General features: G+C 40.8%; 2 protein-coding genes across 2 annotated transcripts; both read left to right on the top strand.

Moving 5' to 3' along the window:
• The first annotated feature begins 769 nt into the window (after window positions 1-769).
• Window positions 770-8,022, top strand: gdpd3a (glycerophosphodiester phosphodiesterase domain containing 3a). Its single transcript, XM_079177985.1, has 10 exons — window positions 770-1,104; window positions 1,516-1,558; window positions 2,464-2,599; window positions 3,251-3,296; window positions 3,429-3,547; window positions 3,882-3,971; window positions 4,107-4,240; window positions 4,462-4,521; window positions 4,756-4,807; window positions 6,221-8,022. Exons 1-10 carry the CDS (start codon window positions 966-968, stop codon window positions 6,347-6,349), a joined length of 948 nt encoding a protein of 315 aa, XP_079034111.1. The 5' UTR covers window positions 770-965; the 3' UTR covers window positions 6,350-8,022.
• A 524-nt stretch (window positions 8,023-8,546) lies between these two features.
• On the top strand, window positions 8,547-13,273 carry ypel3 (yippee-like 3). Its single transcript, XM_079177665.1, has 5 exons — window positions 8,547-8,875; window positions 10,069-10,187; window positions 10,436-10,479; window positions 11,219-11,327; window positions 12,070-13,273. The coding sequence occupies exons 2-5, from the start codon at window positions 10,071-10,073 to the stop codon at window positions 12,157-12,159; spliced, it is 360 nt and encodes a 119-aa protein (XP_079033791.1). The 5' UTR covers window positions 8,547-8,875; window positions 10,069-10,070; the 3' UTR covers window positions 12,160-13,273.
• The last annotated feature ends 687 nt before the right edge of the window (window positions 13,274-13,960 follow it).

Here is a 13,960-nt window from a genome sequence, read left to right as displayed (position 1 = left end):
TGTCTGAGCACGGCTTCCCCCGGCCGACCCTGACATTCCCAGAGTCTTTTCACGACAGCAGCAACATCTGCTTAGAAGTTAATCTGAAAGAAAAGTAGGCGAAACGTGGAGCGTGATCTGTGTGTCCGAAGGACACGAATTGACCAGGAAAAAAAGAGACGCCCGTAGAAGTGAGAGGATGCTGGAAAGATTGTTCTCGCTTCTGGTGAAAACCACATTCAGAGGGGTGCTCAGAGCGATTGTTTGTGTCCAGCTTTGCTATTGAACCCTGAACAATACAGCACTTCACTCTGCTGACTTTGTGCTGCGTGTAAAGCGAGAACGCGTGCTCGCGGATGAATTGTTTTCATATTTCTGTCCTTGTGGGTCAGAGTTCAGTTTACATATCTCCCAACACACCACCTTTGTCAAATATACACGGGCGTCGAAACCTGCTGCATTCCAGGACGGCTGCAAAACTATGTTAATGCACAAATGCAAATGAACACAATTCAATCTGGAAAAGGACAAATAGATGCCAGCAACTGTGAATTCCTCCTGTGATGTTGCTCGGGTTAGTCAATGAATAGAGTATAAAGTAAATCCTAGGTGCCCAGGTGTGACACACACAAAGGCACCAGTATCCCAGCTGAACAAAAGCAGTGTAAAGAGTGGAATAGTATTGCCTCGGGCAGGGGAGAGTCCAGAGAGAGAGGGAGAGCCAACAGGTGAGCTCTGGGTTAAGAGCCGGTCGTTCATTAACGTACTTTTACAGCTCTGAAGGTTTCCAGATTGTGCAAGACGGAGACGGTCTTCCAGTCTGTCCAGTTTTCTTTTTTTCTTATCTTCCAGGAAAGACAGAGAGTCGGTTGTTTGCACTCAAAGGAGGATTGTTGCAGATCTTCATTATCTTTTGCTTCTGTCCGACGTTCTGCGAGCGAGATCGTGCAGAGATCACTGGACGTGTCTGCAGTAAAAAAAAAAGGATGAGCGGTTTTCTGTACTTCATCCTCCCAGTTCTGGGTGGATACACTCTCAGCTCGGTGTACCTGCTGAAGAACCCCCACATTCTCCACAGGAAGAAACGCACAGCTTTCTACTGCACACGCATCTCACACAGAGGAGGTAAAGGCTCATTTCACACACTTGTTGCACACACCCTGGAGGTTAAATCAATCTAAACTAACTTTCAAATCAAATCTTTATTTCAACGTGTTTCTTTTCTTTATAATGTCATTAACCTGCAGCAAAAAAGCTCAAATGAAGATTTAAAAACACAACAAACACTACACTGTAATTGCAAACTTTATAACTATATCACTATGAATTCTTTCAACACTGATGAACTCACAGTATGTTGCCTACCGTGTCCTCCCCTACAGTAGAGACAGCGATGTAATATTCTCTAAAAGCAGTCAGCTGTGAGCAAAAGTTGTCCAAATGTAGCGAAGTGTGTTTTTTTTTTTTTACTGTATTTGTGGGGACTGGTGCTTCTTTGCTGCCAGCTTCAACCCTAACTACTCTGTTTGTGACCAGGATGTGGAGAGAGGATAGAGGGCACGATGGAGGCGTTCACACAGTGAGTACCGAACTCAACGCACTTTTCCTATAGAGCAGGTCTAGACCCGAGAGTCCCCCATGAGCAGCACTACAGAGACACTGAACTTATGAACTTATTAAAGCTGCTTTAAATGCAGTGGTGTCAATTACTCTCTTTTAGGAAAGAAACTCCCCTTTAATGGCTTTAAACCTTGAGCAGAACCAGGCTCTTAGTGGGACGGCCATCGGCCTCGACCGGAGAGAGAGAGAGAGAGAGAGAGAGAGAGAGAGAGATTTTATGTCATGTACCCTGTTCTTTATCTTTATAATCTGACTTGACGTTTTGGCAATATTGTCTTATTGATGCCAATAAAGCATATTGAATTGAATTGGGAGAGAGACACAGAGATACACAGAGACAATAATAACACAACTGCTATAATAATTTACTCTGATTCCATCTTTTCTGTCTAATAAGGCAGAGACTGAGTGATTACCCAGGCTTTTAAAATGACTTATAGTATAACATACTGTAATATGTGATATAAGAGGGAACTTACATTTACATTTCCTCTTGCCTTGGTTGCTGTCTAATAAACTGTAACTGTGACATTTTAGCCACAACAACTGATTTTTGGGGGAAATATATCTGCACACATATACTTTTACTGCTAAAATATAAATCAGAGTATTTAGGAAGTCAAAGATGCTGGATGTCAAAGATGTACTGTATAAAATAAGTGCAAGATATGTGCTTCATGAAATATGAGACACTGTGTACAGTCCGTTGTTTGCTGTATTAATTGTTTATGATGACATGTCTTGCATGCATTTTAGTTTCCTGTACAGCATTTTAGGAGATGTCTGTTCAGAAAGCTGGAAGAGTAGAAGTGAACAAAAGCTCCCTCACTGTTCCAGTAACACATGCATGTATTCCTCCTCCAGTGCGGTGGATCAGGGCACAGAGATGCTGGAGATGGACTGTCACTTAACCCGTGATGGACATGTGGTGGTGTCACATGATGAGAATCTGCTGAGGCAGACCGGCCACGACGTCGCCGTCTCCTCACTCAACCTCCAGGTGAGAGGCCGCGTCACAAGGTCAAGCTGAGACCAAACAGCAAGTGGAAGGGGGATGAGATTCTCACGTTAAAACATGAATTATTATCATTTACATACATTAGCAACGTGCAAAACAGCTGCATGCAAAGCCACATATTCACTTAAAACTCACCCACGATGCATTGGAGCCACAGCTCACACAGCTGGCATGATTTCTAAATGAGCGAGTTACTGCACTGAGATAAAACCTTGAGCTGCATCTTTAACGTCAGTGTGTGTTTTCAGTGCAAGTTTGCAACCTGCACTGAAGTTTGCAGGCCCCTAAACTGATGTGTGTTCTGAAGAGAATGTTTAGGCCCTGTCTACGCGTATACGGATATTTGTGTGTTATTATTATGTGTGATATTGTGTGTGTGCGAGAGGTCAAAACGCAGAGAAAGATATCTGTATATGTGTAGACGGGGCCTTATATTAACTAAGAGTAAAATGTCACTTAACTACTGAATTACCTTCAGGGGAATCTTTGACTTTGCCTCATTTAGCAACTCCTCTACATTACACCAAGAGTATCTCAAGATGTTTGTTTTATGGTAATCACAATCAAAAATGTCATAATAGTATAACTTTATAATACAACGTTCTCTTTGCATCTGCTTATCGACTCTTTTAGGATTTGCCTCTGTATAAAGAGAGACTGGAGGTGACCTTTTATAGAGGTGAGTTCCTCCTCACATTCTCTTATTCTCAATCATTAACGAAAAGTAATTGAGTGAAGAAGTAGGGCAGTAGGCGTGTGTGTGTGTACGTGTGTGAGTGCTAACCTTGGTGTTCACACATCCCTCCTCCAGGTCGCTACAGCAGCGGTGCAGACAGGAAGTTCGCTCTGCTGGAGGACGTGTTCAGGAAGTTCCCTGAGATGCCGGTCAGCATTGAGATCAAAGAGAAGAACAAACAGCTGATGGAGAAGGTGCAGTAAACCTAAAAAAAAAAAAAAGAGCAGTCTCAGCACTTTCCCAATGATGTAGAAGAATCTCCAAAATATGAAACCATGCTTTTGTGATGCTCAGCAACTTTCCAGTCAAATGTCAAGATTGTCCCTGATGTAGAGATTTAAATAACACTCACTGTTTGTCTTTGACTGCAGTTTTATAATCAAAGTTCCTGCATTTTAGACTTCTAGTTGCTTTAAACTCACACATGTGAAAGTGCTCTCTTTTAAAGTCAACACATCCTGCTTATGAATGTACGCTGATACTCCTTCATATCGCATTATTCCTTCGCCCTCTCTCGTCTGTGTGTAGGTGTCTGACTTGGTTCGCTGCTACAACAGGGAGGAGATCACCGTCTGGGCCTCAGTGAAATCCAAGATCATGAAGGAATGCCGCATAACGGTACATAGACCACCTGGGGGAGACAGAGTGACTTGTGCAACATCAAGTCACAGCCAACGTCGCCTTTCTTTTTGCCTCATACAATATTGTGATTGCTTGTTTTAAAGAGAGAACTGTCTCTCTGCTTCTTCGTAGAACGGCTCCATGCCGTACAGCTTCTCAGAGAGCCGAGGTGTGCTGCTTCTGCTTCTCTTCTACACCGGCCTGCTGCCCTTTATGCCGCTGGGGGAGAGTTTACTGCAGTTCTACCTGCCTCGCGTCATCAACAGGTGTGGCTGCATGTCGAGTCCATGTGTGTGTCCATGCGTGTGTTATCATGCAGCAAACTGCTCCCTCCCCCGCTGCCCAGGCTACACGTTAATCTGAGTTTCTACTTTGTTAGTTACTACTTTATTTATTTCTCCTTCTCCAATTTGATGTTTGATGAGAGATGAATGTCTCACGATACAGATGTGTCTGATGTTTCTTTGTCTGTGTCTGTGTGCTGAAGGACGTTCATTCCAGAGAAGCGCATCCTGAGGAACAAGCTGATCATCTCTTTGATAGAAACGTGAGTCAAGTTTCCTGTGACTTTGTTTTGATGTTGAAATTTAGAACGGACGTCACCAACCACGTCAGAGGAAATAACTTAAGGAACGACTGAGACGATTATCCACAGAAGGGGTGATGCTTTTATGCAGAATCGCATGTTCAATGCTGTACAATAATGTTTATGTGGCAGCAAATTCTGGGTGTTTTACTGCTATTTCTGTAAAAACTAAATGATCCTCTGCTGTCATTCCAGAGTCACAATGAGGAAGAGTCTGTTCAAACATCTCTCAGCTCGTGGAATTCAGGTATGAATCTACATACGTAGAGACAGAGTTAACGATGGATGTTTAGGTGCATCAGGAATGGATAGAAGACAAGAACCGTAAAACACTAACAAGTTTAGATAAGAATATAAACACCAAAGGTACTAGATAATCGGACCAGAGATACTCTGACAGTTTCCATGAACTGAAGCAAATTCTTGTGCCAGAGATTGATCTAAAGAAAATAATAGAAAAACGATAGATTCAAATAAAAACATATATCAACAATAGAGTAATACATGTAAAATGTATAAGAAGTAATTCTAATAAGAATAGCAACTTCTATTATTATAAATTCTATTATAAAATAAGTTAACTAAAATTAGAGTAATATCGACAATGATATTGAAAAGTAATAAAAAGTAATAATGCACATGATATATTGAATGTAATATTGCACAATGTTGAAAAAGTTATTGTTGTCAGTGTCCGACATTTCAGCTACAATAACAATAAGAGAAATCTCAAATTGTAATTCCCGGATGCAAAAAAAACAAAAGACATAGCTGATCAGCTGTTGGACCTAATTTAACCAAAGCGCTGAATGGTTTAATGCACATCACACGTCAGTGTTTCAGGACTAACAGTGACGCTCACGCAGCCACTCTGAGTGTGTTGGGCTCATCATCTCTGTCCTGATGTGAGTCATCTCCGCCCGGGATGAGGTCACCCCCATCGTCCGGTCATGAGAGGTCACTGAATAGTTTGAGCATGAAAACAATTGAAGTCACATGTCGCAGTCTTGTCAGCTGCTGAGGACCTCAACGCATTTGAATGCTTATGAGTGATTCTGACGTAGTGACTAAGAACAGCTTGTCCCCTCGTCAACAGAATGAAAACAGAGGGCTGAGATTTCCTCCAGCAGCAAAACGTGGGCTTGTGTGAATATTAGAAGTGGGAATGAAAGGTAACTGGAGATACCTTCTTTCAGTAAAACACTGTGAGACAATCATCTGTGATACATCATGATAGTAACAAAGAAGCCTAATATGTTAGTATAAGTACTCTGTGTATATTTCTAACACTAAAGAATATCACAATGCTGCTGCCTCGGCATTGATGTCAGTTAGTTGTCCACACTGCAGTGTGAACAAGTGATGCTCCGAGGTCTCACTTTGAGCCGATGTCTGCTGTATTTGGTCTGTCACAGCCCAGACGACTGCTCAAATTTAGTTTTATTGATGGTCGAGTCACGTACTGTAGCTCAAAGCTGCAGGACGGATGACAGAGAACAGGACTCTATCTCACCCTTGTTGTTTTGTTGACATCATCTACTCCCTATTTATTTAAGAAGGTAATAAAAACTATTTTAAGTATGTTTTTTTTTTTTTAGCTGTTAGGTCTGCAGGACCCCGAACCGATCATCATGATTGACTCGTTTAACTTTACCTGCAGGTGCATTTGTTTGTGTGCAATAAAGACGACGACATAAAGGCTGCATTTGAAGTCGGGGCCACAGGGGTGATGAGTGACTACCCGACTCTTCTGTCCAGCTACCTCTGCAGAAACCAAAGTCAGGACTGAACCCAAACACGCCCTCACATCCCAACAACAACTGATAACTCAGCAGCTTTCTGATGAGGGAGGACTGTGTGAAGAAAAGACTGTGAAAGAAAAGTAAATACAAGAAGCGTGAGACCTTCACCGTGACAAGATCAGTGGAGGAGTTGTTGTTCTATTAAACAGAACAGAATTATCATTCAACTCTTTAATCTCAAGCCTTCGCTGTAGATACAATTATCTGCTATCGGGTCGTTTTCCACGGCCTCCACCCTCAGTGTGTCAAACACAGCCCAGTGGGATTCATCTCAGCAGCAACTACAACGCTGTCGGAGTGAAGTTTTCCCTTTTCATTAGTGCACATGGGTCACAGTACAAGAGTAGTGACAAACTAGACAGACATAGGTTTACAGACAAGTAGACAATCTTTATGTTTTGTATGCGTGTCTGTGCACGTGTGAAAGTGTGTTGTGTATTCATGTATGAGTAAGAGCGATAAGACGAATGTGCATGTGGAGGAGATTGAGGAATAAATTAATAAATAAACATTTGTAAAAATTAAATTTAAAACATTTCTTTAAGTGGTGAAAGGGGAAAAAAACATATATTTGTGCACATGCACACATATGGCTATAATAATAACAATAGTAATAATATTGATACTAAAATAACAATAAGGATCATAAGAATAATTAAGTGTTTGTGAATATCTAACCAGCTGCACCGGAGAGAAAACGTGACTTTATTTTGACTGTGTTTGACGTTATTTTCTGGCATTATTTGATTGGTTTGAGTGAGTGATGGACTTTAGAAATACATGATTTGGGACAGTATACTTGGATGTATGCTTATATGTTCTTTTTGTGGTATTAAGATGAAAAGAACACAAACATGCTGGAAATAAAATAAAATGTATACTTATTTGTTCTACAAATATATCCACACAGGTGAGTAGAGTGTCATTAATGAAGTGTTTAATACAGTCACTTATCTACTGTACAGGCTCACTTAGGCGGAGGGTTGACATGTGCAGTTAGCTTCACCTGTGTCCTTGTTTTCCCAGGCTACGGTCAAAGTCCGGCCCCACCGCTGTGAGAATAAACAACCAGTCTAGTGCTGAAACAAAGGCTGCATTTTTCTGACCTGCTTTGCAGTGTGACAAGTGAGTGAATGGATTATTAGTGGATCAGTGCAGACTGAAGTCTTTAATACAGTAGATGCAAAGAGCAAAGGTTTAAATGAGAGAAATAGTGTTCTTGTGAACACACAACCAGGTCGGTAGCTGCGGTTTAAGACACATGGCATTTCACCAGTATTATTTTGATCGTCATTAAGTGTGGTTTAGATCCATATAGATAGATCCATTCGTATTAGTTTGTTGCAATTATTGTATTCGTATTAGTTTGTTTCTGCACTGTACTTTTACTCTGGTTTATGCTCTTAGATGCGTGTTTAAAAAAGGAGATGCACTTATGACTTCTGGTGACTAGTAGTTCTCTTGAATACCTATGTTGAATACACTTATTGTAAGTCGCTTTGGATAAAAGTGTCTGCTAAATGACTGCAATGTAATGTAATATACTTTATTACACAAGTTGGAACTAAATACCTTAAAAACTATTTTATCGATTAATCAATTGTCAGAAAAATGAATCTACAACAAGTGTGATAATCAATAAATCATTAAAAGAATGTCAACAAACAAACTTTAAATAAGAATATGTACTGTTTGTCTTGTTTGATTTGTTAAAGATCTTTTGCAGAGTGTGTTTAGGAGTTAGTAAAATGTCTGAGGATTGATGGTGCTGTGCTGTTTACCTCCTTGCAACTGGCCTGCATACAACATGTAGGCTACATATTTACACACGGCCTCGAGACAGTTATGCAAACAAAATCAAGAGACCACAACAACCAAAATCACTTCTCATGTCTCTAGAAATCAAATGTTTTCTTGAATCTCATCACATAACCGCAAATACATGTTCCATGCATTGTGTAAGTTTGACACGTTTGCAGCCAGTCTGAGGGACTTTTTTTTTTTTTTATCCCAAATCCACCAGCAGGATGTGATAACCCAGTAATAACATAACAGCAACCACACTGGTAGCCATAAAAGGCTCATGTGAAGTCGAATCTGATTGGTTGACCCACATTCTAGACGTCACCGGTCGCCTCCCATTGGTCGACGGGGATTTGTTTTGCACTCTTCAGACTTCCTCCTCCTGCGAGTTTTAATAAACAAAACACATTTGTTTTTTCTCCCGTCGGAGCCGCCGCACTGCCACCCCGTCACCCCGCAAGCCTGCATGCATTGTCGGATCCCAGCTCCTGTTTTTAACCGAGGCCGCGGAGGAACGGGTTCCGATTCAAAAGGAGAGAGACGCGGGTAACCGGGCTCCGCTGCAACAGACCACAGGCTGTGTTGTCTTTGTCCGAGCCGTCTGCGCGTGGTCGACCACGAGCCGCATTGTGCCTGCTTTAAATTAGATGTTTTTTTTAAGCTGTCAGTCATATTGGTCCGCCGTGTAGCCCGCGAGGAGCTTCTATCAGGTGAGTCCACGGACACCCGGAGATTTCCTGCATTGCGTATCTTCAGCTAGCCAGCTGTAGCTAACGAGCTAGCTTAGGTCAGAGCTGACGGACGCATCGGGCCGTTTGTGTCATTATTTAGGCGACTGACAGACGGTCATTAGTGTTGAGCGGTGCATAAAATGGCGCAACACGCGTTGCAAAGGGGGATTAAATGGAGGTTGTCTGATTGCATTGCGAGGATTGTTTGTGCAGACTGTCCTCAACCAGGAAGCAAGCTGCCTGACCTGTGTTTTCATAACGACTCCACCAACTCTTTGTTGATGCAAAACGGTTCATGCTTCATCTAATGTTAGTCTGACCACATGTCAAGTCTCTGCACAGCGACCATAAGAAGACCGGCTACACGATTAACGTTTCAGCTCATTATTTGCTAGAGCAGGTGAGGTATCTTCATGTAACGTTACGCTTATTCTTTCCACCTTCTTACGTAATAGTTCTATTTTTAGCCACTTGTTTCAGCTTTGTTGTGATTTGTTTTTAAGCTGTATTTCTGCTTGTCTATTCCTGTAAGTTGTTCTTTTGGAATGTGCCTAAGTACATTTAGAGCAAAGTAAAAATATGATTCTGATTCAAATAGATTGTCTGATGCTGTCTGCAGATATAATATAATAACAGATTAAATGTTCAGATTTTTTTTTTAAATAGTCATGGTATGTCATGTTATATAACATAGCCCAAATTGGTAATCTTATTTATATATATTACAATAATGAGATACAAAGTAAAAGTTATGAGGTCATAAATCCAATCTTATCATTTAGATTTGAACTTGACTTAGTATGTCATAATACTTGCTTCCTACCTTATCGTCCTTTTTTGTTTGCTTTTGGACTTTGTCGTTTTTAATCGATTAACTTGGTCAATAAAGTGTCAAAGTCAGCAGGTGCCTGAGCCCAGAGTTCTGTCTTTATAATGTCTTTTATTAATACACACTTCACTAAACATATGAAAAAAAGACAAACGCCAGCAAAGTATTTGTAAAGCTGCAACCAGCCAATCATTGGTAAATATTGATTGTCAGAATGAATGTCTGGTCAGTTCCAGCCTCAGTTTATTATCTGGGTGAAAGCCTTGCAGCCTTGTGTCGCTATTATCAGGTGTGTTAAAAGCTGATGTAAAACCTGTCTGTCTCTACGATCCTTCTTCCTCAGACATGGTGAAGCTGACAAAGGCCAAGACGTTCCAGGCGTACCTGGACTCGTGCCACCGTCGCTACAGCTGTGTGCATTGTCGCGCCCATCTGGCAAACCATGACGATCTCATCTCCAAGGTTGGTTGGTATGCTGCCACTCTCTTGTGTTGTGAATAATCCTTTCAGGTGCTACACAGCACCGCCCGATGACTCTCACATAGTTTACAAAGTAGGAGAGCTGGAAAAACTGGACTGACCTAATGCAAAGAGGAATATCCCAGTTAGTAGACATTTTGGAATTTCAAAAAAAAAAAAATCTATTTCATAGTCTGTTTGTGGAAGCATTTTTTTCTCCTCTGATTTTATTGTTCATCCTTGTTTCTTAGTCTTTCCAAGGCAGTCAAGGCCGAGCCTACCTTTTCAACTCTGTGTGAGTATTTTGTTTTTAAATATTACTACACGTTAGCACAACGCATGTAGAAAAGTAGCTAAGGCTATTCATGTATTAGATTTCAAATCTTATTTTTTTATCTCCATAACTGTGTAGAGGAGTAAAAAGTGACTTCAGTTTTAAAATGTACTTTCTTTTAATGTTCCTTACTATTTACTGCTTTGTTATCAAATCTTTATAGATTAGTGTTGGTATTAGATCAACTATTTTTGTGTGTTATTATAAAAACAAAAATAAGTTGTTGGCGTATGATCTGCTTTGTTTTCCCAGCGTATCATTTCAATAGTCAAGTTGTCCATGAAAACAAAGTCCCAGTATCAGACATGTTTGCACAAACCACATTGCCAACAGATAATTTGATTTTCTCTCGAGTGAACCTTGAAGTTCACTTCGGTCACGCTACTTCTGGGTTAGTGGGTCATAAATACACAGGCTCTGACCCTAAAGTGCCTTTTAAATAACTCGAGCACTTAATCTAACTTCAAGGTTTAAACCAAATAGATGCTGATCATCTGTTTTAGTGAAGCTCTGTTCTTAATGGTTTCATGGAAAGTCCTCCCCATGACTGTTTCATGAACCGTAGTCTTTTTTTTTCCCTTTTAAAAAAAGCAATATAGGACAGTAGGTCCTTTTACTGCTTTACAGGGTAATGAGAGTAGTTTAATTACTGTGGCTCAGAGAGGAGCTGCTGTTTGACAACCCTGCGTTTTGGTTTCAGAGTGAACGTCGGCTGTGGTCCTGCGGAGGAGAGGCTGCTGCTCACAGGACTTCACGCTGTCGCCGACATCTACTGTGAAAACTGTCACACCACGCTGGGCTGGAAATATGTAAGCACGTCCGTGTGAACAAAGGGGTTAACATGGCTCCACAGATGCCAGGTTTTGATTTACAGTTCAGCGTCAGATTTCACCCGTTGACGGCTCCCCGGTAACACTAGCAGGATGTAGCGCAAGTCATCCGATCCGTGTCCTGCTTTACCTTTTATTCCACAACTGTTTACTTTTGAGTGAAGGAGGCAAACAAAAGGTTTGCTAAATGTGTGCCACTGAAAAGCAGAATCAAACTGATAGTGATACTTCATTATCAACGACCTCCACTTGTAACAGATCCTTTTGGGAAAAAACAAAGACAGATCATGCTGACTAATCACATTTCTTGTGGCCCCCTCATGGCACCTTTTGTAATCAGCGTTGTAGCTACTACTATGTAACCTTTTAACCCACTTCTTATTCTCTACACATTTAATGATGTTGCTGCAGATGACATCGTTCTTTTATTTCCATGAGGAAGGTTATTAATAGGTAGTAGTTTTCAGAGTGAAGCACACATTTCCTCAAAATGCGACACGGTTTTGGAGGAAAAATATCTTTTATTTCTTCGGCTGAAGCTACAGATACATGTGATCATTTAGCAAAAAAAGAAAAATCTACACAGTAATCGGTTCAAATGCATCTTTGAAAAAATAAATAAATAGTATCGTAGTTGAAGTAAATGACCTGTTAATGTCCTTTTAATGAGACTGGTCCTGGGCTTTACTTTAATAACCCTTCTGCTCTTCTCCTTCTGCAGGAACAAGCCTTTGAGCTGAGCCAGAAGTACAAGGAGGGGAAGTTCATCATCGAGCTGTCCCACATGATAAAGGACAACGGCTGGGACTGAGAAGGACATTTTCATCTTTCTTCATGACTTTCTTTTCAAAGGTTGCATCCCCCTTCGACTTAAAAAGGGGTTCCAGTGTAGCTTCCTCATCCCGCGTACGAGCCATCGCCGTGTCACACTTTCACTTCGTGCGGCTTCGCAAAGAATAGCATGTGATGCCATATCTTTTTCTGCTCTTCATGTTTTTTTTTCCAGCGACCACAACAACACATTTGCTGATCTTGCTATCCAGATTGCTGGTTGTGCTGGGGACATGGACTGAATGAGTGCAGGGTGTGTGTGCGTGTGTGTGTGTGTGTGTGTGTGTGTGTGTGAAAGGCTGGGAGACGTAGTCACACAGGCAGGAGTGCGTGTGGGATTTTAAAGCGCGTGTTTGAGTGATGAGCGCTAAACAGTCTCGCTGTGTGGGGACGAGGCCACTGCAAATAATCTGACCTTCTTACATATCAGATGCAGTTATCCTTTTTGAGTTTACGGTGAACATTTAGAGCAATCTGGCCCAAACTGAGTAAAGTGTATCGGCCTGTTTCACCCGTAGATCACTTCTGAGTGATGACAGGGTGGGAATGTGTAAAGCAGTAAGAGTTTATTTTTTATTTTTTATCAGTGACATTCATGTTTTTATGGTAAGATCTGAAACACTTGTTCATATTTAGCTAAAGGCAATCAGGATGTTGAATTAGTGACGTTAATTAAAGCCCACAAAAGTCTCCTGCAGGAATTCTTAAATCTGGTATGAGTGTCTTCTGCTTGTAGGTATACATTTTAGTGTGTGTGTGTGTGTGTGTGTGCGCGCGTTGAGATGTCTTTAGCTGGGTGGTGTTGTGAAGCATTAGCCTGGGGTTCACATCTAGAGTTTCCGCTGCACAGTTGGGATATCTTCACTTTTACTCAATGCTGATGAGATCTATCCTACGTGTGTTTGTGTGTGTGTGTGTAGCCTAACACGGAGCTGCCCTACGGATCCATTTACTCAATCGTGTTAGAGCAAAGTGTGATTAGGATTATGTAGCATATTTATGGTGATTATTTTTTCTTTTTTAAATGTCTGCTTCTTTCATTAAATGTGTATTATTTTAACCTAATCTTTCATTAAAATACAATGTGTCTGTAACCTGCGGTCAGTTTTCTTTTGCTTGTGATATCTTATTATATAATCTTGCATCTGATTCCCACACATGAATCACACACACACACACACAATTATTAAGATAATTAAAGTAAGTCTAACACTTGAGAACTGATCATCTTTCTTTCAGCATCAATTTAACTTAAATTTCAGTTTGTAATTTATCATTAAAAACATGTTTAAGCATGTATGAAGCTCTGATTTATAGGGAGGAAGAAATTCAACAGGATGCCAGCCAGTAAACCAGCCAACAGATGGCGATGTGGATACTGTTAGAATAAAGGTATATTGGTACTTAATAGTAAGTTATACCTCCATATATTACTGCTGGTTCGATTCGGCTACCTTGCAACACTCAGGGTCTCATAAAATATTTTTTTCTTTAAAAATGCACATAATTCAAATAAAACACTACAAAAAGTATAAGTGGTGTATAGTAACATTTCACAACATCAAGCATTGCGTGTGCGTACAACACATATTGCAACACGCGCCAGTTTGTTTGCTGCAACGTTTACATGATTCAACTTGTTTCAGGTTTTTAAAACGGCCTGCAAAGCAAACAAAAATCATTTTATGTATGCTACCAACAAAGTCAACACATATTCCCTTCTTACTGTAAGGAAGTGATTGTTGAACTTGGATCAGGTCACATGATTGCGCTCTGACCTG

Source organism: Pholis gunnellus, assembly GCF_910591455.1.
Source record: "Pholis gunnellus genome assembly, chromosome: 17".
NCBI lineage: Eukaryota > Metazoa > Chordata > Actinopteri > Perciformes > Pholidae > Pholis > Pholis gunnellus.
This window is presented reverse-complemented; position numbering and strand designations above follow the sequence as displayed.

Excerpts from the sequence above, each read along its gene's own strand:
- gdpd3a (XM_079177985.1), top strand. The coding sequence starts at position 966 with ATGAGCGGTTTTCTGTACTTCATCCTCCCAGTTCTGGGTGGATACACT. Across the intron at positions 1,105-1,515 it reads ACGCATCTCACACAGAGGAG|GATGTGGAGAGAGGATAGAG; the intron begins GTAAAGGCTCAT and ends GTTTGTGACCAG. Across the intron at positions 3,548-3,881 it reads ACAAACAGCTGATGGAGAAG|GTGTCTGACTTGGTTCGCTG; the intron begins GTGCAGTAAACC and ends GTCTGTGTGTAG.
- ypel3 (XM_079177665.1), top strand. The coding sequence starts at position 10,071 with ATGGTGAAGCTGACAAAGGCCAAGACGTTCCAGGCGTACCTGGACTCG. Across the intron at positions 10,188-10,435 it reads ATGACGATCTCATCTCCAAG|TCTTTCCAAGGCAGTCAAGG; the intron begins GTTGGTTGGTAT and ends CTTGTTTCTTAG. Across the intron at positions 10,480-11,218 it reads GCCTACCTTTTCAACTCTGT|AGTGAACGTCGGCTGTGGTC; the intron begins GTGAGTATTTTG and ends TTTTGGTTTCAG.